The sequence below is a fragment of the Anoplopoma fimbria genome, chromosome 1 (genome assembly GCF_027596085.1).
Source record: "Anoplopoma fimbria isolate UVic2021 breed Golden Eagle Sablefish chromosome 1, Afim_UVic_2022, whole genome shotgun sequence".
Lineage (NCBI taxonomy): Eukaryota > Metazoa > Chordata > Actinopteri > Perciformes > Anoplopomatidae > Anoplopoma > Anoplopoma fimbria.
In genome coordinates, this window is record NC_072449.1 from 2,384,390 (window position 1) to 2,409,916 (window position 25,527).

The window sequence follows — 25,527 nt, forward strand, 5'->3', positions numbered from 1 at the left end:
AAATGCGGACTTACGATGGGTTCAGAAAAGGCTCAAAATATGTGCAAAAAGGTCCTCAAACACTCAACGGTTTGACAGTGGGACAGAAGTAAACCCTCACAGACTCATGGCCTCAAAGTCTGAGAGTGTGGAGATTAAGATTGGGCCTTACTTTCTGCCTCGCTACATAAATGGAACACTGCTTCCCGTATTGGCAATGACTGTAAACCCTGAGCTGCAGAATTAATAAATAGGAACAGAATTTCTGGGAGTACTGTGCTACAAAAAAAGTCATCACAGAGCCGACACACTGCTTGATTGATGGGAGAGTGCAGTACAAAAACAGCACAGTAATGACCTAATTGCTGAGAAAAGAAAAGCGGATTTATTATTTCTAATGGCAAAAGTGTCTGGAACATCATGACCAGAAGAAGAGCAATACGAGGCGTTCTGCAGGGAAAGCATGACCTTCGCTTTTAATTAAGCACATGATCCGCGGAGAATATATGTCAATCTGACGTTTGAGGTGAAGAAATTGATCTGATGCAATGAAAATTATATGACGAGAGCTTTGTTTTGGCTGGTGCACTGTTAACGTGGGCCAGGGGACAATTTGAACAATCAGATAGCCCTCCTGGCAGCGAGCACAGGGGCCTCCAGGGCTCCGAACATTGTGCAACCTCTGATGTGTGGATACGAGCTCAGGGCCATGCAGGTGAACACTCCACCTGGATAACGGATTACCTGACCAGCGGGCCACAGTTTGCACACTTGGATGGGACTCTGATGAGCGACACAAAGGCCGCCCAAGGGGAATGTCCCCTCCCGCTTCCTGTTTACTCTGAACATTACCAGGACGAAGGAGCTAATCGTGGACTTCCGCAAGACTAAACCTCCTCAGTACCCCGTATCCAAAGGAGAAAGGAATGCTCACCAAGCTAGTTAGCATCCAGAACAAGTCCATCCACGACATGCTGTCTGAGAAGACAAGCGTCTTCAGTCACTGAGGTGTGAACCCAGGCGACCTTCTCCAGTTCTGAAAAGTGAAGTCAAAGCTTCCTGTGTTAATCCTGCATTCTCTCTCCTGTCCAGCAGGGGGCGACTCCTCTGGTTGTATAGAAGTCTATGAGAAAATGACTCTACTTCTCTCTTGATTTATTCCCTCAGTAAACATTGTAAACATGAGTTTATGGTCTCAATCTCTAGTTTCAAGTCTTCTTCAATACAGCATGATGTTCATTTAGTAAATGATGCTCCATTTAGAGTCAAACAGACCATAAAGCAGGGGATGCTTTAGGGCGGGGCTACACACTGATTGACAGGTCGACACCAGAGACGTATACGGCGTCTCTACGTCACTCCTCCTCGTTCCAAATATGGTAACTTCCTTTCTCATAGACTTCTATACAACCAGAGGAGACGCCCCCTGGTGGACAGTAGAGAGAATGCAGGTTTAAGACACTTCAGCATTGGCGTCATTTCTGAATAAAGTGTTCTATTGTTGCTTTGAGATTGCTCCCTAGAAATGAATAACCCAGTGTCATCACAAGAATTAGATGTTTAAAACAGCGATATTCATCCTTAAAAAGACATAAATGTAATTTGGAGCAGCAGGAACAAGGTCAATTTGCTCCAGGCCCTCTGGACAGCCCTCTCTCACATGTTTACCTCTTCTTCCTTCCTCCGTCCACGCGCTCATGGGACATCACGTGATCAGCAGGAATTTACACTGGAATGAAGGCTGGATGTTCCATGTCTGGCTGAGACCAGGCTTTTCCGATACTAGAGAGCGGATTCATTTCTGAGCTGTAGTGGAAAGAATCAGCAAATAAAAGGTCTGAGAAGCACATTAGAAACTGACATAATACTGGGTGAAGTGATTCTCTCATTGCCTCTATTAGCAGGTATTTGGTACAGTAGAGCTACTGGTGGACAGACATGAGCGGAGCCGTGGAAAAAAGTCGAAGAAATCAGCGCGGTCAACGCTTTTCAGGCGCCTGTCATCGCTGTCCTCCCAATCTTGGAACAAAATGTAATCACTATTTTTTTTTTTTGCATAACTGAAAGACGTCAGCCGCAAAAATGGCCGATAATATTACCCAGGTCCCTTCATGAAAAATACGGCGTTTGAATGTCTAACTATTATTACTCTGTGGATACACAAGCCTAATGAATCTGGCAAGGATGTGATTTGTGGAATATTCCATTGAATCCAACCCCTCCATTGATTGGGAATGTATGACACGTGTATTAGTCATGCAGTGTGTTTTATTTTTCCTGGCAGCGAGGCTCGCCGCGGCATTATCACTCCGTCTCTCACTAACTGCTGTATCCAGTTTGTCTGAAATCTCCCCCTCCGGGCCGCTGAGCGTCCAACAGATAAGCCCCGAAATGTAAACAAGTCACGGACGCATCTGCAAACACATTGTTTGGCTCTGCGGTAAAAGTTTACAAGGAGCGAAGTAAGAGCCCGGCGTTACGCAACCGGGTTGTGATGGAGGCAATGCATGCAGGGCGAAGGAGGCGGATGAGTGATGAATAACACCCGGTTATTCATATGCATCCACCTGTGTTGTCTCAACAGAGAAACCTTTGTATTGGCCTTTATAATTAACCGTTCGCTTGCAGCTGTTCCTGAGAGTTCTTCTGTCAACAATACGGAACGCAGAAAAGACAACAAGGGGCTCTAGGATTTAAAAATATTATATTTTTTTTATACAAAAGCAAGCAATTGGCTTCATCTTTGAAAACAGAGAATTTTCTTTGATGGGTCGACAGTTTACCAGAGGCCAAAATCAACCAAACATCTGGCTCTGTGAGATGGAACAGATCAGCTTCAGTGTCATCCACTCATTTCTGTCCTCTTCACCGAAGATTTCCAGTAATACAATAAAAAACATTGTTATGAAACACAGATTTAAAACCAGACCCTGACATGTTAATCATGCCCGTTCAACTAAAGAGTCCTCTGTAGTTATTTGGGAGCAATATATTTAATAATATTTAGATTGATAGTTCAGAGGTGCATCGACAAAGTAAAAAACGCTGCACAGACTGTGAGAGACATCATTCGCTCGCTAGGCAGTTAGCTAACACGCTGCTCTCGCTACCAACATTAGCTTCTCCGTTTCAACAATGTTGGGCTGAAAAAGACTTGCATGCAGGCTGAAATCTGACTGAGTTGGTGTTCTGTCGGGAGATGCAGTGACTTAAACCAAGAGTTAATGAGCTATGATTTAAGAGAAGTAACTAACTAACTTAATACCAAAAGTCCGCTAGCTGCTAATTAAATCATTGTCAAGCAGCGCATCACATGGTAGTGGCACGTAATGTCTTAAAATGACGTGACGGCACCACGGAAACTATGCCAAGTCAGTTATTGTGGTGGAAAGACGGATTAGACGTATCTGTGTGACGATAGATTCAACGAGCTGGTGACGAAGTAAACACATCGACAAAGACATCTAACGGTAGTCGGGAAGGAGGATGGTTGGGTCAAACAAACACAGGACTTTCACCCATGAGACCAGTGTCCGTGTCCTAAAGTGTTGTTGACTTATTTAGAAGTTACGTTTGTGACATGTCAACTAAACGTAAAGTGGTAAGTAATATTGCGTACTTATTTAAAGCCCAACCATGATGTTTTTCCTAAATATAAGTGGTTTTGTTGCTAGGTTGCATTGTTTTCGTTCTGCCGACACGTCATTTTAACGCATCACTTGCTACTACCACCTGACGCGTTGAAGAGGTTGTAGATTTTGGTGAAAATACTTGAGAGGTTCAGGAGGTGCCTCGTCTTAGACCTTAAACACCTCTCATTTCGTGAATACTTCACAAACTACCATGAGACTGTTTGAAAGTCAGATATGCTACAGGCAATACGATGCATGCCTCCACGACACAACGAAGAATAAAAAAACTGTAAATTCTTGATGAATTGAAGTAAATTGGAGCCGCTTTTAAAAAACATCAAAACTAAATGAAAACATCTGTTTTACAAAGTCTCACACAGCTCTTGTAGTGTAATCAAAGTCCTGTTGTATTCAGTCTTAGGCTCACTACTTACTAAACACTTACATCTTTGTTAAAACCTTAATGTTTAAAATAATTTAGACTCCTCCCAACTCGCACTTTTAATGCGCCAGTGTTTTAAATAGTTACATTTTTAGCTAAGATGCATGTCTAAGCTATAAGAGGCATGTTTGGGAAGAAGTGAGACAATTTTAATACGTGATTATAAAACATTTATTTTAATTTATAAATATTGTCTTTTCTGTTCTGAACTCATTCCAAATACAATCTGTAGCCACACAGACAGTTATTCTTTCTCTGTTTACGGAAACAATAACTGTCTGTTAGAAAAGAAAGAAAAACACAGTAGTTAGCTCTGGCAGCAGAGTGTCATCAAATCAGACGAAGAAACTCAGATTTCATCAACAAAAACGCAGATGAAGAAGAAACAGATGAATGGCCAGAGGGTTAGCGGTAAACAGATTATTTTATATTCTGCTGTTGATACCTTTGTTTCCCTAGAAATGCAGTGGTCACCTAAAGGATCTCTGCCAGTGGACGGCTGACATTGTTGTTCCCTATTGGGCAAAGCTCTGAAGTTTCAATTTCAGGTAATGCTGTGTGATAACAACAGATCGGAGCCAAAGCTCTGCACACTGAGAAAAACAGTGGAAAAGTCTCCTTTGGTGGGCTGCACAGCTGTCAACGAATATTCAAAATCCAAATATATATTCAAATAGGAAAATTACAGTTGCTGAAATATGAAAATGTATCCTGAAAGGAGGCAGCACTACTGAATCTGCCTTGCACACATTGAATAAAGGAAGAAGTCCTTTCCTTTTCAGGCATATTTCAGGAAAAATATGACCCATGAATTGTGCCATTTATTACATATATGATGTTTGTCAAATCAAAAGATACATTTTTGCGAATCAAGAAAGTTTTTAGTTTGTCGTTGTGTCATTTATTGTCGTGTGAAACCGCTCAGGGAGCTACATCTCACGTCTTAGCTACGTTCCAAATGTAACAGTAGAGATGACAGAGTTAACAATGTAACTGGATATGTAACAAAGTAATCTAGCTCAAAGCTCCACTAGCTTTCCAATGTAATACGATGTCATTTGTTGCCCTTATGTGGCTATATGACAGTGTTGCTAACGTAGCTTAACCAGTTAGCGGGGCTGATATGTCGTTTCATCAGACTCCTCCTTCGGGACAAAATTTTGCAATTGTTGTGTTGTGTCCAGGCTTAATTAAGTAGATTTTTTTTAAAGTTGTAACTAAAAATATGTCCAGATTTTACATATTAAAATACTTTTAACTATATATTTATTTTCTGAACCAGCAAGGTAAATATTATATCGTTAGTGAGAAAAATGTTAAATATGACATACAATATAGGATAAAAGTATAATATTTATATCGCAACAACTATCTTCTTGTTTGCTTCTGGTCATGTGTTACCAAAAAAGATTATTGTGTGCTCATGTTAACTTCAATAAACTCCCAAAAAACAACTTCAGACAAGTTTTCTTAGACTTATTCCGACATAGTTTTTTTTTATTTACATTTTATACTTTTACAAAAACAACTCTCTTTTTTTAATAACAGGACTGCAAAGCCAGAACACTAGCAAAGATTCAGAAACAACCATAAACTCTAAAATACAGAGTGGTCTTGTCAGTTTTTAACAGCCAACTGTGGAACATGATCCAGTTAAAACACTCAACACCACAAACGTCGGTTCTCCCGATACAATGTGCAGGTCGCATTACTATCTGGGATGTTTTTGTACAGTTTCTCCAAACTACAGTTTAAATACAGTATCAAAGACACAAAATACAACATCTGTCTCAAAGCAGGTTGTAATCAAGTAGCCTACAGTATAAAGAATATGCAACATATTATGAGTGTATATACTGTATATTTATATATATATACACACACTGCAGACAGTCACAAAGTGAAGACTACCAAGGCCCCCAATGCTCCCAAACTAAGCTGTTCTGTTCACATTTAACAAGAATATCCAAAGATGCCATGAAACAGCAACCATAATACAAAAAGTCACCAAAAAAAAAATATATATATATATATATATATATATATATATGCCATTATGAAGAGCTACCATGTGTTTTATCTTATATTTTCTCCTACTTTTAAATAAACCAGAAGGACTGGAAAACATATACAACATCAAGTGTACATTGAAAAGGCATGTCCTGTATAATAATCAAGATATTTCAAAAACCTTGCACATTAAAAAGAAAAAAGGGATAAACGTACAGGAAAAGAAGAGGGCCATGCTGAACAACAGACCGGAGCGACGCTGGATGGAGAACCATGGAACAGATAAGGCCTCGACAGAACTCATGCTCTCTCCACTTCACAGAACGATATGAACATGCAACTCTAGAGAACCAACAGAGAGGAGCGGAGCAGAACCGGACGTTTGATACCCAAGCTCCGTTCCTCGTTTCACAGATCAAACGGGGTCCTTTGCCTATTTGATTCACCTTCAATCACATTTAAACTAAATTATACATTCTGTTTTTTTTTAATATATATAATTCACCATTCCAAAGACGAAATGAAATCTTTTAAAACGACGACTGTCCATTTATTGCACAACCATTGGTTCACAAAAATATTTTGGGCACTTTTGCGTTTTTCAACAAACAGCAGCATTTTCATTATAAAAAACGTTGTTGGAATACAGACACCGATCACACGACACATGATGAAAAAGCAATGACCTATAAATGGAGAATAGAAAAAACTAGTTTTAATTTCTGATATTGTGCAACTAGAGTTGATAGGTCCGTTTACTAAGGCGAGCCTCTTAAATGCACAACATCGTATACAGTGTTTCTGTTTATTCTAAGGGGCTAAAAACAGCAGGACCCCTTTTGCTAATTAGCGTGGACCACTTAGAAATGATTATCTCTCTTTTAGTATGTGCAATTACTGATTGCCATGGCAAATCCCCAATGAGACAGAGAACATTTGGTCCTGTAGGAGGAGGAAAGCATGATTTGTCCCCGGATAAAACGAAAAAAATGGCACAACTCAGTGAATTTCATCTAATTTCATCAGCTAATATTGATTCTCCCATCGCAGCGATATATTCATCTTTACATTTACAATCAACCCTGTATGTGAGGTCCTACATCCTGCTGTGATCATCCTTAATGTGGGCTGTTTGGACTACTTTCATGGGGGGGTGGCGACAGGAAATGAACCGATAAACAACACGCCCATCACAGTCAGTAGCATTCAACTCATGGGTTATTACCACGGGTGTCATTATCTTCAAAAAAACAACAAAAAAAACAGGCACAACAATGTCCAAGTAGACAATTACAACCATGTTGGCAACGACACATTTAGGAGCTGGAAGAATGACCCAAAAAAAAGAAGAAGGAAATGAAATTAGTAACTTCTGAAGCCAAAACTGTGCTCAATCAGTTTGCAGTGAAAGGATAAGCTCTCTCCTTAAACACACAATATATATATTTATCATTTATAATGATTTAACTCACAGTATTTTGCATTCACTCGTTAGCATGCTCCCGTTGCTTTTAAAGCACCGTGAATCACACGCCACCCAGATCCACCTGTAAACTGGCCATCACAGATAGCAATCCCAATCTGTTTGCATCACTTCCTGCTTCTCCCGCTCTGCAGACATTTTTTTTTTGTAATTTTAGTTTTTCACAATGTAGTTTTTTCCCCCTTTTGTGACAATTTATGTAAATAAAGTGAACAAAAAACAGAATACTGCTGGTTAATACACACTCGGTGTATCAATCACAAAAGGTTTAAAAAAAAAAAAGACAATCGTGTTGTACCTAAAGTGAAACATCACTTTCAACAGTCATGCACTATCTCAGATTATCAGCAGTGTACCGGAAATAAAAATATGGACAAACAAAAACTTGAAAAGCGATGTGAGATTTCAATATTCAGAACATAAACTGACTTTAAAACTGAACATTTCATAAGCAATGCTACATCACCGTATCGTAGAGCCCATCTGGGAAAATAACAAAACCTTGTTACTCCAAATTAGGAATTCTTTACATTTTTAGCCTTTTATTGTCATTTATTTATGTACTTGTTTGGATTTTTAAACAAAAGCTGCATTAGTGCTGATCCAATAATTAGCCTTTTTTGGAGTTGCAAGGTTTGTGTTCATTTAAAATAAACACAAAAATGAATATACTGCACAAACGTCTTTAAGGGAATACTCTGTCAATATCATTTCAAGTTTTAAAACATTAAAAAAAATTAAAAGTACTGTGTTCATATAGATAAAAAAAAGAAAAGAAATGCACACATACACACACCTGACATGTCATATTGTCACAACACCCAACATACACAGCATTCAAATAGTAAAACTACAGTACAAGCTATTGCAATATAGATAATATTGACATTTAACAGTTTGCCATAGAGCGACGGCACTGAAGGAGTAACACAGTTCTCTGCCCAAACAAACAAGCAGTATCACTACAAATGAAATACTATGGAGTTTTTTTTTCTCTCTGTAGCTCAGTTTGCAAAAGACTTGATTTGTCAACGTCGACAAAGTCAAGACCTCTTCATCCCTCCAAATACTCGTTGCTTGGTTACAACGGGAACTCTCAGGCACTTTCCAAAAGTAGGGCACGGCTTTAGATTGAACAGACCTCGAATTTTGGCTAAGACAGAAACGACTTTAGCTAGTGCTGCATTCAGGTCATATGGGAAATAATACAACTCTCTCTTCAAATCATTTAAAAGAAACAACAATGTATCTATTCATCTTTGCTGGATTTGGTTTTTAAAACGTGAACGCAAATAAGTGCATCTGTGTTGCTGCGTGTGGAAAAGAAAAAGAAAAATCATCATCAAGGCTTCAACCGCAGCGTTTTCAGACAAACTTTCTTTTTTTTCCAACGTGTCCAAGTTGTCCCTGTTTTAGCCGCCAAACGGACCTTCCCCATATGACATGACTGCACAACCACACGCGGGCCAAGACGAAGGCTCGGCATCACTCGATGGTGATGGAAGCCAGCTCCTTGGCCGGGCCGAGCCGCCGCTGCTGCTGCTGCTCGTCTTCAAACGCCTCCGGGGAGCTGCCTCCCACGCCGTCGTCCATCTTGGTCTCCCCCGTCGTGGTGGCAGCCGTCTGGTCGGCGTCCATCTTCAGGGAGGCGGGGGCTTCCAGGGGGTCCAGGGGCTCGGGCGAGAGGAAGCCGGGGGAGCTCTCGCAGTTCTGTGTGGAGGAGGAGACCTGGGAGATGACGGGCATCTGGATGGAGCAGGAGGACGAGGCGGCGGCGGCGGCGTTGGCGTTGGCGGTGGTGGAGGTGCTGCCCGGGTAGACGGGGTGGTGCTCGGACTCCTCTAGCTCATACTGGACTCCCAGCGCCTCCTCCTCCTCCTGTACCTGGCTCAGGTAGTCGGGCACGAGGAAATCACTGCGGAGACGAAGAGAACCGGAGGAGGTCAACGACCTTTCATCTGCTACCGTCACACATCTTTATCTGCTCAGACTACACATTATAAAAGACGTTATCTTAGATAGCTTTCCACAAAAATACAAGATATACGTGTTGCTTCATAAACAAGCTTTTATACACACAGAGTACTGATTTAAAAAATACTTTCAAATTCTGACATTTTATGTGTTTGTCATCGACCTCAAGCACCAAGAAAAGACCAAACAACAAGTTCTTCTAACAAAATGTTCACAGTAATGAGGAGAAGAAGTCTGACAACCTGAAGCAATTAAGGGATTTATTGTTTAGTAAATCAACAGAAAATAAATCTGCAACTATTGTGATAAACACATTTAGTTCGGGCAGTTTTTAGGCAAAACTACTAAACGTCAGCTAGTTCCTAAAATGTAAATGATAAGAGTACTGGACATCTTTGGGTTTTGGTTTATTAATCAGTCAAAGATTTGAACAAACTTCTGTCGGTAGTTTAGGAAAAAAGCTCAAAACTTATTTTTCACAATCTTTTAATCAATTCCACCTTTTTCTAAATGTATTTATTTTATAATTTCACATACTTGTTTTTTTTTCGCTTTTATTCTTGAAATATTCTTTACCACCATCAACTTATTTTATTATTATAAGTATTGTCCTATTTTATGTCTCTATTTTTGGGGATTTTTTTATTTTATTGATTTCACTTCTTATGCCCCGTGTTTTCATTGATATGTTTCTCTTGTTGAGCACTTTGAGCTTCATTTTACATTATGAAAGGTGCGATTTAAATAATGCTTATTATTATTGTTAAGATAAGAAATTTAAAAGCCGTAAACTTGGGCTTTAGGAACTAGTAATTGTCATTTTTCAAGGTTTTATGGACCAAAAGATGAATAAGGAAATAAACCAGCAGATGACTGGGGCTCTTTGTAATTTAGTTTAGTGAAGAAGTTTCCCTTTAATCTGATATCAAGGCATAAATGTAAAAAATATGTACGGAAGTTTGGAAAGAACATTTGTGTAATTATATCTCTGGGTGGAGTGAGATTCAAGATGAATTTTTCAAACCTAAAATAAGCTTTGTGCTCCTGTATTTACATAATAATTATGTAATTACAAGTAAAAGTTCTGACTTAGTTTGAAGTTGACAAAACATTCTTTAATCATAAGGTTGAAAAATACCAAAGTGTTCCTTTAATTAGAGGAATCTAAGATGTGCTGACGACAACTTTTTGTGATTGTTAAAGTGTATTTAGTGTGTTAGAGTGGATGTTTCCATTATATTTAGTGGACAGATATAAATGCTTTAATTAATGCCCAGTTCATGTGACAATAAGCTTCATATTCTTATGATATATGATATGATATGATTAAAACGCGTGTCCACGGCCGTAAACTAGATTTATCCTGCAGCTTAACAAGCTCTTCTACTATCAAGCTCAGTGGGAATTAAGAGCTCAGGAAATCCAAAATAAATAGTTAAAGTGGAGCGTAACTGTCCTCTGACGACAGCTCAATCTGAAAGAAAATACATAGTTAACATATCTTTTTATGTGACGGCTGAGGATGGGAGTTAAGAGTCTGACTGGATCTGCCAGAGAATTTTCCACACTGTTATGATCTCAGGCGTAGACTTTCTACTATAAACTTTTTAAGGAGTCAATGGCCCGTTTAGAGTCCCGCCGACCTGTGAGGGCTTGAGTTGATTAAGAAGTGGAAAAGTCTGGGGAATAAAAAAACTAAAAAAGAAAACTACGAAAGACACTGTGTTCTGACTTTCACGAGGCTTTTGGGGCCGAGCTGCTGATGAAAACAAAACAACCCACTTAATTTGGAAAATCCATTCATATAGAAAGAAAATGATTCAAGTGTGTTTGGATGCAAAGTTTAAAAAAAAGTGCAAATGTTCCTCTTAAATAGGACGATAGAATGAGTTTTAGAACACTGTATGTATCCAGAAAACTTCATAATGAATACTTGATAACTTCATAACCACTTCATCCTCCAAGTCAAAGACGGACTTGAGGTGTTTGCCATCTCTTTGCAATACTGAAGATGTAGTTCAACAATTTGGGAAATAAGTGTTTTTGCTTTCTTCTCAAGAGTTAGACGAGAAGATTGATATCTCTCAAGCCTGTACAGTAAATATGAAGCTACAGCAGTTAGCTTAGCATAAGGACTGGAAAACAGCTAGGCTAGCTTCGTCCAAAGGGTAACAAAATACGCCAACAAGCACCTTTAAAGCTCACGAATTAACATGTTCTATCTCGTTGTATGAAAACTGAAGTGTAAAGGGACGATCACACGACGCAACTCCATGTTTTCAAATGTTTTCGCTCTCAGAAATAGTTTTATACTTTTGGAGAGCTGATGAGCAAGACGTGTGACAAAGAACAAACACGTCATCAAATATCTTTTTTTTTTCCTTCTTCTAGATTTCAGTCTACAATAAATTTGTGTAATAATTTAAGAACCAGAGATTTTACTTGCATAACTTTTTGGTCCAACTACGTCACATATCCGGTTGAAATATCAAATTATTGATGATACATTTTTAGGGTTTGGTTTTGGTTGCCTAGTGACGACAGGCGTCATAGTAGCGCAACTTCCTGAAGCACCTTGATTCAAAGAGAGAAAGCAGTACGGATGGAATTTTTTTGCGTGTTATTAGACACAACTTTTAAGAAAATTGCCCAAGATTGCTTATTTACAGTATAATTGAGTTTGTTTTGTACTATTTCTTGTCCAGGTGCGATAACTTTTTGAGAAATAGTCCGGCCCATAACCTCCTGTTTACCAGTGAATAGTTGCTTTTACACTTCCCTTTTTGTTCAAATTCAACAAATGACATGCCACGTATAAATTAATAAGCTTTAAAAAGGTGCTTGTAGGAATATTTTGTTACATTCGGACAGAGACAGGATAGCTGTTTCCCACTGTTTCTAGAATTAATGCTAAGCTAAGCTAACCGACTCCTCGCTCCCGCTACATATTTACACAACAGATATGAAAGTGATATCAGTCTTCTCATCCAACTCTTGGGACAAAAATGAAAAAGAATATTTCACAAAAAGTCAAACTTTTCTATAAATAAGTTAAATTAAAACTCCCCAATAAATACAGTCAAATACTTCAGGTACACTTGATCTGTGCATTCAAATCAATTGCAATCATCTCAGAAACAATTCTACACAACCAAAGTCATTAAAAAAAAACGATCAAATGAACCTCAGGTATTATAATCTAGACTCAAGTTATTTTCTGAGCCAGGTGAGATCTGAGTAAATGATGTGGGGGGGTGGGGGGTGGGGGGTCAGTGCCCTCGGACTCCTCACCTGCTCTGGAAGTAGTTTGCTAGTTCGGACGCCTCATGGTTCAGACTCCTCAGGTGTACAATTAAATTGCCAGAGTTGGTGAACATGGCCCCGCACGTTTTGCACTCGTAAATCCGCGGCTTGCGGATTATGTGTCGGGAGACCCTCATGTGGTGCTTATATTCACCGAAGGACGTGAATGTGGCGCTACAAATCTGGCACCGGAAACAGCGTTTACCTTCGTGCTTCAGCCGATGCATCTTTAGGGAGTAGGCCCGTGTGAACTTTTTCCCACAGCGGTCACACTGGAAAGGCTTAATCCCTGGGGGAACAGAAGAAAAACAAAAGTTCAGTTCATCTGTAGCATCACTGGTACTATGACAACGGTGACGCATGTACTTTGCTTGCTGCCGGTAGCTCCCATGAATCTTTGCTACATTTTTGTCATGATTTATTGTGCAAAAGGGCCCATGACAGAATTCATTCATCAACATCCGAAGAGGAAGCGTGGGAATTTAGTGCAGCAGACTTTGAGACGGCCCCAGAGAGGAGAGGGAGGAGAGACGGGGTGGAGGCTAAGCTAACCCAGCTAGGACCTCAGGCTGCTCCACTACCAAGCTGCACTTGACGGGTCGGACAGCAGGAGTTGGACTCTGTGTTTACATCATGATGCTTGGTGCTCAAACACAGTCAAAGTTGATGGACAATGTTTTCCTCAAGTTTCATTTTATAATGTGAAGATGTCGGCAAAATGATCTGCCAGGAGAATTGTTTTTATTGCTGCTGTTTACGTTTCATATGATGAAAATTCAAAACATTTTTATACTGGTTTTGTTTGCCATGTGTTTGTTGTGTTACAAATGGGCTATAACTGAATGTTGTTGTGCATCCCTGTGTTGCATAATGCCAATAAATGATCCTTGAATCCCTAAATCTGTTTGAGGTTGGGGTAATTATGGAGGTTAAGTGTTTTCCAAATCCCTGTTTCCACAGCCTCATTTATTCTTCACTAAGCTGTGTGCAAGTTGTAGGAAAAGTAAAGCAACTACCACTACCATGATCCTTTTCTGGGGGGGTTTCCATTAGCAACTGCACTCCTGATAACAACAACAACTCTCTCTGAAGACCAAAATGTTAGTACAGATATTTGTTAAACTCCAAGGCTAATGATCTCGTATCAAATTATCTCAAAAGGAATTTTCCACTTTCTAAGATGAGTAATAAAACATGTAGATGGTCATTTGGCCAAAATATAAAATATATAATCTATCTGCTAAAATCTTTCTTTTAGTTTCTTTATTGTTTAAGCACTGCTTGTAACATTTAGTGTTTCTGGCTTAAAATTTATAGACATTGTCACGTTTCCAAAAGTCTCCCAAAAATAATACTCAAAACTTAAATCTATTTATTCCACCTTCACGTACCGGAGTGAATGAGCATGTGCTGCTTCAGGTTCTGAATGCGCGTGAATCGGACTCCGCAGGTCGGACACTGGAAGGGCCTGTCGGGGCCGTTGGCTCCGGGCCTGGCTGAGGGGCTGATGTAGAGGTGGTACGGATACTGAATACCTTCTAACCTGAAACACAGAGAGGACACATAAACGCGACGCTCGTTAAAGGGACAGATTCATTGTGTCTTTAACTTCTGTACTGTGACGCATTTCACAGTGAAGCAAGCGTATACGTCTCTGGTGTCGACCTGTCAATCACTGTGTAGCCCCGCCCTAAAGCATCCCCTGCTTTATGGTCTGTTTGACTCTAAATGGAGCATCATTTACTAAATGAACATCATGCTGTATTGAAGAAGACTTGAAACTAGAGATTGAGACCATAAACTCATGTTTACAATGTTTACTGAGGGAATAAATCAAGAGAGAAGTAGAGTCATTTTCTCATAGACTTCTATACAACCAGAGGAGTCGCCCCCTGGTGGACAGTAGAGAGAATGCAGCTTTAAGACACTTCCACATCGGCTTCACTCGGCAAAACTGGAGGTTGTTGCCTGACTACGATCCATAAACGCTGAAATACAGTTTTATATGACCAAAGTCTCATGTGATTGAATGATATATTTGTCAACGCCCTTGAGAGCAGGATGAGTCATCAAACATTTGAAACTGCAACAGAACATCTGCTTGACTCCCTGAATCTGAATAATATCTTGTATGTTTGGAGGGGAAAAAAAGATCCACAGTGATTTACGTCAATCGACTGGTTTATTTAACAACGTTATAAAATGCTTTAGAACATTTGTTCTTCTAAAACAGTGAAATGCGTCAGATGGATTGGCCTTCATAGGTTTCCAGTGAGATCCATCACGCATGAGTCTTTTACGATATTCAGCAGTCTCTGTATTTTAGTGCATGAAGACGCCTACTTTTACACTCTAAACAGGTGTGACTCAGACTTCCAGCTGTGCGGTTCGTGTCTATATATTATTTACTGCTCGTGACTTGCCTTGCTGCAAGTCGTAACAAATCACGATACCTTTCGTCATCCTCGCCGTGTCCTCCGGTGTTCGAGGTGCCCTGCATTGACGGCAAGCCCTCCGACACGCCCTCATCCATCGACCCTGAAGGAGGGGAGAAGAGCGTTACTCACATGGCAGCCGTCTACTGAACATCTGCCTGCAGATCAGAGTCTACAGCAGGTCGCACGGGGTTCGATTTTGAGGGTTAATCCCATATTTAAGGTTTAGATTCCAGTTCACTGTCTGCTATTCAACAGTTTAGGAAAAATACTGCAAGTGTTTCCATTATCTTATTATTTATAGAAGGACAGAAATGGTTTTCAAACAGCATTTGGGCCACCAGACAATCAAACTTTCCACTGAGAACAAATAAAGCTGTTGCAGAAGTGTAGGCAGCTCTGAGGGTTTACATGCAGTGAATGTTCAGTCTTTGGCATTCATTCTGAAGAAGACAATACTTCTACCAAGATGTTTACATGGCTAATGAGAATAAAGTAAATGGAAGACTTGTTGGACCGTGTGAACTCAGCCTCCCTCTTTCATTCCTTCTCGTTGAGATATTTGTTCATATCTAAAAACATGTTGATATTCAAGATGTTTAACAGTAGGAGTGTTTCTCCTTCTTTCCTCCTGGACATGAATCTCTACTCCAGCTTTACAAACTGTTGGTTAGTTGGTTTGTGTTTAACGCAGAGAGCTGCTGGTAAACAGGAAAGAGACGTAGAAACCTCTATAGAGAACCTGGAGAATATCAACATATCACACATGTTTTAATCTTAAAATGATCCTTTCAAAATAAGACCTCATTCAGAATATGAGCTGTAACAACTTCATAATATAGTGACATTCTGAATAATAGTGGAATATTAGCGAGCCGCCTCTATTAAAGCAGTGACAGATACTGTAACGAACACGCTGATACGCTAAACCCAAAACCACGTGGTAATAGAGGAAATATCAAAGAAATGGGATGTATCATCCAAAACATTTTATTCTACATGTCTCATTTAAAATCTCGCCCAAAATAAACCGTTTGCTTTAACCAGATTCTGTAAAAAACATTAAATTCTGAGCTCCTCAGTGAAACTATGAAGACATGATTGATTCATCTGAGACCAACAGTCATGTGACAACAAATCTGAGAAACTTTGACTGAACTTCAGGCTGAAGAACACAGGAGAATATATAAGGAGAGGAGAGGAGAATATATAAAGAGAGGAGAGGAGAATATATAAAGAGAGGAGAGGAGAGGAGAATATATAAGGAGAGGAGAGGAGAATATATAAGGAGAGGAGAATATATAAGGAGAGGAGAGGAGAGGAGGAGAGAGGAGAGGCTGGAAGTAGAGGTTGTACAAATGTGAATAGTTTCGTATACATTTGTAACACTTGTGGACACTTGGAAACATCAATTGTTTTCCAATTTTTCAAGAAATTCAACTTGAGTCTACCTCTTTTTAAGGATTTATGGCATTTAAACTGTGTTATTCTGCACTAAAAACATGTTTGAGTTCTGTCTACCTCTAGTCAGGGTTGTTCCGTTTCCATAGAGATGCAGGACTTTTATATTGTAGTGAAAAACAAGGTCAGGAGCGAAAAAGAAAGAGAAACAGCCGGGAGTTCAGAAGGTTCACTCTTTAAACCAAAATAATCCGACACGTGCAGTTTACAGTAACGGTGGCAGATACACTAAAGATTAAATATAGAGTCATTTATGAAAATGTGATCTGGATTAGGACACCAACAATGATCTCATTTACTTCCCATATAAATGTGGTGACAGAGATATTTTCAGTGGAAATACTGTGGAGCATATTCATTTTGAATATGGCTGATGGGGAAATTTCATCATTGACTCAGTCAGACTTTTGTTTTTATTCTTCCATGGAAGTTTTGTCAGCTGATTTTGATAAGAATGCTGTTACAAATGACAACAGCTTGGAAGAAAATAGTGTTTTTTTATGAATGAGATTCTCTGTGCAGGAAAACACGACTTGTTATTTATGTCAGTAAACGCCTCACCTATGGAGGAGGACTGTGGGCTGATGAGCAGCTCCTCCTGGACCTGTTCGCTCCCCGGCACCGTCTGCTGGTCGCTCAGCGAGCTCTGCGAGGCGCTGACCGGCTGCGACGACGCCTCCTGGACCTCCTCGTCGCTGAGGCGCTCCACCTTCACCCTCACGTCCTCCTCCGCCTGCACCGGCGACACCACCACCTTAGAGCTCTCGCACGTCAGGAAGTCACTGAGCCGCCGGCCGACCGCCACCTCCGAGGTCCCCGCGGCGCCCTGCTCCAAACAGCGAGGGCTCTCCGGGAGCTTCGATTTGTCCGAGTGGAACCGCCGGTCGATGCCGAACGGGAACGTCCACGGGAAGGCCAGGGAGGACTCCACGGGCTGGGCTGTGCCGTCTGAGAAGGAAGGGGACGGGTTGGGGATCTGAGGGGAGGTGGTGACCATCTGGGTGGTGCATTTGAGCGGACTCTCCGGCGACGCCATCGTCACGAAGCTTTTGCGTTTCCGTCGCGATTCGCGGCATATAGGGACGTTTCTCTCCATCACGCTGCAGTCCGACGACACCGGGGACACGCTGCCGTCCAACGGCGTCAGGGCACAGTTTGACGAGGCGCTCTCTGGGGCCGACTCGTGCGGCTTATCTGCAGCGATGTTGTTATTGTTGCCGTTGCTACCGGGGCTCCACAGGATACTGGACTTCATGAACTCCGAACACGTGCTGGCGACGGCGAACATCTGCATGTAGCTCGCCGCCGCCAGGACGTCGATGATGTTCTCCGTGCTGATGGAGAGGGTGGAGGTGTAGGCGTATTCCAGCAGAGGGGCGAAGCCGCTGACGGTCACGTGATGAAGGTCCAGAACAAACTTGTCCTCCTCGTCGGGCCGGCCCACCAGCTTGGAGCGGAAGAACTCGCTGCAGCAGGCCAGGACCACTTTGTGGGCCAGGAAGAGCTTGTCCTGGACCCGGATGGTGACATCGCAGAGGTGGCCCTGGTTGCGTAACGCGTTGAGCTTCTCCAGCATCTCCTGGCTGTGGGAGGTGGAGTTGTGGGTGAAGGTTTTGACCCCCATGTTGGAGTCGGTTTAGGACTGTGTACAGGAAAGGCGTCCTGCAGAGAGATGGGGACAAAAAAAACACTTCAGTTTGTGAAAGATAAACTACATGAACTGTGTTTGAAGAATCAAGGATCCATATTTCAAGAAGGGTTTGTTATTCTGTGTCAAGCATCAATCACTGGTTTGTGGACTGCCGTTTTTTTGAAGCGTTGAGTTCAGGGATTTAGCCGACGCCATCTTGGCTTTTTGCAACCACTATACAAAAGTCCCCTTTATGGTCTGTTTGACTCTAAATGGAGCATCATTTACTAAATGAACATCATGCTGTATTGAAGAAGACTTGAAACTAGAGATTGAGACCATAAACTCATGTTTACAATGTTTACTGAGGGAATAAATCAAGAGAGAAGTAGAGTCATTTTCTCATAGACTTCTATACAAGACAGGAGAGAGAATGCAGCTTTAACACATGAAGCATTGACTTCCCTCATCAGAACCGGAGGTTTCCGCCTGGTGTTAAGAACTTAACCTCATTATTGTTTGCATATAGCACTGAAGCTTTGTTTATATTCGCGTGGGCACCGTGTAGCGAGACTCTGCAGACGGCTCTCGCTCTCGGATCATAAATGGAGACAATTAAACTCTCTGCGCTGTACGTTGCAATATTCTCCAAAATGCCAGAGGGCGTACAAACAAAATGAACTGTTAGGAATCTAAAAGACAACAAGTGTAACTCAGAGACATGACCATAGACTGTCGGTGTAACAGGCAAACGCCATAAACCAACGTCCACAATGCCGAGGAGGGATTTTAATTATCTGTAAACTCATATCTCATATTCATGAACTACTTTATTGTCTTTGTACAAACCCTGTCAAGAAAGAAGTAAAGTATTTAATGCATGATAAAGAAAAAGGTTGAATATCGTGTAAACTATTTGATTTGGCTGAAAAATATTTAATCAATTTTAGATTTTTAAGAACTCCTTTTTCCACGTTACAAATATTAATAGGTGCACTACCAAGCGCGGGCCGTGATTACGTTACATTTTCTGGCGCTCACACCGGCTTCACTTTGGCGCGTATAAACTAAACTTAATGTGTTTGTATAATGGAGTCCGAACTAAACAAAAGCCAGGCTCAGCAGTGAAGGAATCAGGTGTGAAATGTCACCGTGGACTCTCACTGAACCACTCCGCTAGAAGTGCAAAGACAAAAGAGATGTCCAATACACCACTCTGCTTAACACCAGTCCACCGGTGAAGACAGGGGATAAAAACAACAACAGGCAAGTGCATTGTGGGAGGCCATGGCTGTAGGTAGAGGAAAACGCTGAGGTCCACTCTGAGAGGAAGCCGAGGTAAGGGTGGCGGGGGGGTGAAAGCAGGGTAGGGAGCACGGAGGACAAAATGCCAAGTTATGTAACAACAATCAAAGCAGATGCTCAGCGATGCGAGCCAGACCCATGTGGAGGCCAGCGCACTACGGGACGCTCAGCAGCTGTCTGCGAGACATGTGGATTCTCTGAGGCATGAGATTTTCCATCAAACAAAAGCTCAAGCGAAGGGGCTCTGGCAGGGAGAGAGAGCTCCCCTTTTCACCCAAACACACAGAAAACCACAGGAAAAGACTCCTGGGCGATGTTGGCCCAGTAAAGGCAAAGTGATTTATAGACCCGGGCTGCAGAGGTGCAACGGGAGAGCGGCTGCTCCGAAGCAGCTAACGGGCTCAGAGAAGAGATTCAGGTCCACCACGGGTTCTCCAACGGAACGATTCAGCTACACGATCGTTAAGAAGTTCTGCTGGAAAGTAAAAATCCATTACGTGAGAGAGCAATGATACAAATCAAATACAAATATATATATATAAATAATAATAATTCAACCGTTTGGCATATAGTACTTCTTTAAGAGAGGATACGTGAGATTATTCTACAAAATAAATGTAAAACATTGCTGTAAAAAAAGTTTCTGATTGCTTGTTAAAGATAAACCTGGGGGCTCCAATAAGATAAGATAAGATAATCCTTTAGTAAAAAATAATAATAAATAATCAAACAGTAAAGGTATAATAAAGTCAATCGTAAAAACAATAAGAAAAAAGTAAGATAGAAATACAATTTAAATCAGATTGATTGGTTGGATCCACATTATTGAACATATAAGGTAGGAAATATAAAGTATTTATAGTGCTCATATGTAATAAATATATGTAACTAAACTGTTTATATAGCAAGAAATGAATTTACTATTTTGATGAAAAATCAAGAAAAATATGAACCTTATTATTTAGCTTCTCAAATGTGAGGATCTGGTGATTGTTTTTTAATATTTTTGTTTTGTTTTCTTCTATGTTTTAGACTAAAAAGACTACTTGAAGGCAATTAGTTATTATTTATAAATATCTGTATAAACTTACTGATCAAACTATATCAATGACTACGTAACGTGTCTAAATATTGGTCAAAATGCAAAGTTAAAGAACAACTTTAAGGCCATGTGGCTCAAATATACAACTATACTGTCAGAAAGTGAAAGTGACTATTTTGATGAAACATTATTAAAAGAATATAAAAACATTATTATTTAGCTTCTCAGATGTGAGGATCTGGTGATTGTTTTTAATATTTTTGTTTTGTTTTCTACTATGTTTTTAGACAAAATAACCTGTTTGAAGACGTCAACGGACAACTTGTTATTATTTATAAATATCATGTATAAACTTACTGATCAAACTATTGATCAATGTCTAAATATTGGTCAAAATGACAAGTTAAAGAACAACCTTAAGGCCATGTGGCTCAAATATACAACTATAAAGTCATAAATTGACTATTTTGATGATACATTATTAAATAAATATAAAAACCTTATTGTTTAGCTTCTTAAATGTGAGGATCTGTTGACTTGTTTTTAATATTTTTGTTTTGTTTTCTACTATGTTTTAGACTGAAAAGACTACTTGAAGGCAATTAGTTATTATTTATAAATATCTGTATAAACTTACTGATCAAACTATTGATCAATAACTACGTAACGTGTCTAAATATTGGTCAAAATGCAAAAAGTTAAAGAACAACCTTAAGGCCATGTGGCTCAAATATACAACTATACTGTTTATACAGTCAGAAATTGACTATTTTGATGAAACATTATTAAAAGAATATAAAAACATAATTATTTAGCTTCTTAAATGTGAGGATCTGTTGATTGTTTTTTAATATTTTTGTTTTGTTTTCTTCTATGTTTTAGACTGAAAAGACTACTTGAAGGCAATTAGTTATTATTTATAAATATCTGTATAAACTTACTTTTACTCAAAATGACAAGTTAAAGAACAACTTGATCAATAAAATAAATATAAAAACATAATTATTTAGCTTCTAAATATTGGATCAAAATTTTTGTTTTGTTTTCCTCTATAGTTTTAAAGAACAACCTTAAGGCCATGTGGCTCAAATATATAAACTTACTGTTTAAGAACAACCTTAAGTCCATGTGGCTCAAATATACATATGAATTAAATTTACTATTTTGATGAAACATTATTAAAAAATATAAAAACATAATTATTTAGCTTCTTAAATGTGAGGATCTGTTGACTATTTTTTTTTGTTTTCCTCTATGTTTTAGACTGAAAAGGCTACTTGAAGGCAATTAGTTATTATTTATAAATATCTGTATAAACTTACTGATCAAACTATTGATCAATAACTACGTCTAAATATTGGTCAAAATGCAAAGTTAAAGAAACAACCTTAAGGCCATGTGGCTCAAATATACAACTATACTGTTTATACAGTCATAAATTGACTATTTTGATGATACATTATTAAATAAATATAAAAACATTATTATTTAGCTTCTTAAATGTGAAGATCTGTTGATTGTTTTTTAATATTTTTGTTTTGTTTTCTCTATGTTTTAGACTGAAAAGGCTACTTGAAGGCAATTAGTTATTATTTATAAATATATGTATAAACTTACTGATCAAACTATTGATCAATGTCTAAATATTGGTCAAAATGACAAGTTAAAGAACAACCTTAAGGCCATGTGGCTCAAATATACAACTATGCTGTTTATAAAGTCATAAATTGACTATTTTGATGATACATTATTAAATAAATATAAAAACATAATTAATTAGCTTCTCAAATGTGAGGATCTGTTGACTGTTTTTTAATATTTTTGTTTTGTTTTCTTCTATGTTTTAGACTGAAAATAACCTGTTTGAAGTTATTATTTATAAATATCTGTATAAACTTACTGATCAAACTATTGATCAATAACTATCGTGTCTAAATATTGGTCAAAATGACAAGTTAAAGAAAACTTTAAGGCCATGTGGCTCAAATATACAACTATAAAGTCATAAATTGACTATTTTGATGAAACATTATTAAATAAATATAAAAACATAATTAATTAGCTTCTTAAATGTGAAGATCTGTTGATGTTTTCTTCCATAGTTTAGACAGAATGCTCCTATAAAACAATAACAAAACAATCATGATGACGATGGAGGAAAGGGGGCGTGGCCTCAAACAACTCACGATGACGCTGATGAAAGGGGGCGTGGCCTCGACCAATAAAGATGGCGGCGGGGAAAGGGGGCGTGGCCTCCCTTTCCACTATGTTTACATCCCGTAAACAAGCGAGCACGAGCTTTTACACACACACCGGAGGGCTGGCAGTCGGCGCGCGCACACAGAGCGTGAACACCGTGAGAACCGACGTCCCCGGGGCCGGTTGTCCGCAGCGGAGGAGCCGCCGGACGGCCGACAGCGACAGTTTGAGAAACACAAGCTAACGCGAAGCTACGGAAAGCTAGCGGGGACAGGGAGAGCACATCCGGTTTGAGCTGTCAAAATAAAAGAGCTGGACGCAACACATGCATTACTACAACGATATAATACATTTTATATTTTACTTTTAAACGTTAAACACGTATATATAACCTTTCATGAACACAAAGTGGAATAATAACGCTTTAATAAGCACCTAAATTATTATTTTTAAATTGTCCTCTTTTATTTTGAAGTCACGTCCGGTCTAACCGCGGGAAACCCTGGAAGCGTCGACGCAGCTGTTAGCCACCATTAGCTCCGAAGCTAACGACCACCAGGCTCCCTCAGCGACGCTACGGCAGCAGCGTGGCCGCTTCAGAGCGCTCACGGCGGGGTGGCCGGTGTCTGGCGGAGGCGGGAGCGCGGTTGTCGGGGTTACCTTCTGGAGATGGAGGCCCGGGCCTCGGGGTGCACGAGCTTCAGCTGGTGGTCGGAGACAGCGGTGCGCGCGTGCCGCTCCGCTCCGCTCGCTCACATTCCTCGCGCGTCTTTTGTCCGCGGTGCAAAAATAAAATATATATATATTTTTTTTTTTTTTACATCACAACAGGTTGAAGTTTAAAGTGTTTTTTCTCCGAGGTGCTTGTTGTTGTGCTTGTTGTTGTTGTTGTTGTTGTTGTTCCTTTGTGCTCCCCCGCTGTCCCCCTTGTTTCTCTCTCTGCTGTGTTTGATGCCCCACAATGCACCGCGGGAGAAACAGGAAGTGAGTCCCAATGCTTATGTGCTGAAAACACCTTTATTTCCTATATATATATTATTTGACTATTTATTTTTTTACTTATATATTTTTATTAATTAATAAAATCTGAAGAATTATTATACACTTTATTCTACTATTCTTCTATTTTTTTTACTTTTTTATTTTATTTATTTACCTTATATTTTCTATTTATTTGACTTTTTATTTTTTTACTTATATATTTTTATTAATTAATAAAATCTGAAGAATTATTATTTATTCACTTTATTCTATTTTATTTATTTTCTTATATTTTCTATTTATTTGACTTTTTATTTTTTTACTTATATATTTTTAATTTTATTTTATTTATTTATTTATATTTTCTATTTATTTGACTTTTTATAAACTTTTTACCTTTATTTTTTATTAATTAATAAAATCTGAAGAATTATTATACACTTTATTTTTTTTCTACTTTACTTGTATATAATCTTTTATTTTTTTACTCTTGTTGTATTTTACTTTTTCTATTTATTTTACTTTTTATTTTTTTTTGTACTTATATATTTTTTTTTTACATCACAACAGGTTGAAGTTTAAAGTGTTTTTTCTCCGAGGTGCTTGTTGTTGTTGTTGTTGTTGTTGTTGTTGTTGTTGTTGTTCCTTTGTGCTCCCCCGCTGTCCCCCTTGTTTCTCTCTCTGCTGTGTTTGATGCCCCACAATGCACCGCGGGAGAAATTTGCTTTGTGGAAATACACACTTTAGTCCCCCATGCTTATGTGCTGAAAACACCTTTATTTCCTTTATAATAAAATATGAAGAATTATTACACACTTTATTCTTTTCTATAATCTTTGTTGTTGTATTTTACTTTTTTTCTATTTATTTGACTTTTTATTTTTTTACCTATATATTTTTATTCTGTTGCTCTTCTGTTGTAATTTATTAAACTGTATATATATATATATTTATTTTTATATTTATTTTTATATATATATATATTTTGCTTTATTTATTTATTTGATATTATTTTTTTTTTTATTTATTTATATTTTTTAAAATTAATAAAATTATACCTTATTCTAATTGCTATTGTCTTCTATTTTGCATGTTGTCAGTATTATTTCTTTTTTTTTACACTTATTCTATTGTTGTTATATGTTTATATTTTTATTCTGTTGTAATTAATTAAACTGTGTATATTTTATTTTTTTTTTACTTTTATCTTGTAATAATATTGCTTTAGAAATAGTCATATTTTATTCCCAATATTTATGTGCTGAAAACACCTTTATTTCCTTTATAATAAAATCTGAAGAATTCTTATACACTTTATATTTATACACTTGTATATAATCTTTGTTGTTGTATTTTACTTTTTCTATTTATTTTACTTTTTTATTTTATTTATTTACCTTACTCTAATTGCTATTGTGTTGTATTTTTTTACTGTATATATTTTTATTCTGTTGCTCTTCTGTTAATTAATTAAACTGTATATATTTTTTTTTTTGAAGAATTCTTACACACTTGTATATAATCTTTGTTGTTGTGTTTTACTAATTTTGTTGTATTTTTTATTTATTTTTTTTTTTTTTTTATTTTGCTCTTCTGTTGTAATTAATTAAACTGTATTTATTTACCTTACTCTAATTGCTATTGTGTTATA

General features: G+C 38.5%; 1 protein-coding gene across 3 annotated transcripts; it reads right to left on the reverse strand.

Annotated features, from left to right (window-relative positions):
* Nucleotides 1-5,540: 5,540 nt before the first annotated feature.
* On the reverse strand, nucleotides 5,541-23,823 carry zbtb44 (zinc finger and BTB domain containing 44). Of its 3 annotated transcripts, none has more exons than XM_054603173.1 (6): nucleotides 23,556-23,823; nucleotides 17,281-18,381; nucleotides 15,277-15,361; nucleotides 14,215-14,366; nucleotides 12,812-13,112; nucleotides 5,541-9,461 (listed from the first exon to the last, which is right to left on the reverse strand). In XM_054603173.1, exons 2-6 carry the CDS (start codon nucleotides 18,341-18,343, stop codon nucleotides 9,032-9,034), a joined length of 2,031 nt encoding a protein of 676 aa, XP_054459148.1. In that variant the 5' UTR covers nucleotides 18,344-18,381; nucleotides 23,556-23,823; the 3' UTR covers nucleotides 5,541-9,031. The 3 variants fall into 3 exon arrangements, with proteins under 3 accessions (XP_054459148.1, XP_054459164.1, XP_054459157.1); XM_054603182.1 differs by having other exon boundaries at nucleotides 9,343-9,461; nucleotides 13,029-13,112; XM_054603189.1 differs by lacking the exons at nucleotides 17,281-18,381; nucleotides 23,556-23,823 and having other exon boundaries at nucleotides 14,215-14,361; nucleotides 15,277-15,288.
* Nucleotides 23,824-25,527: the final 1,704 nt, after the last annotated feature.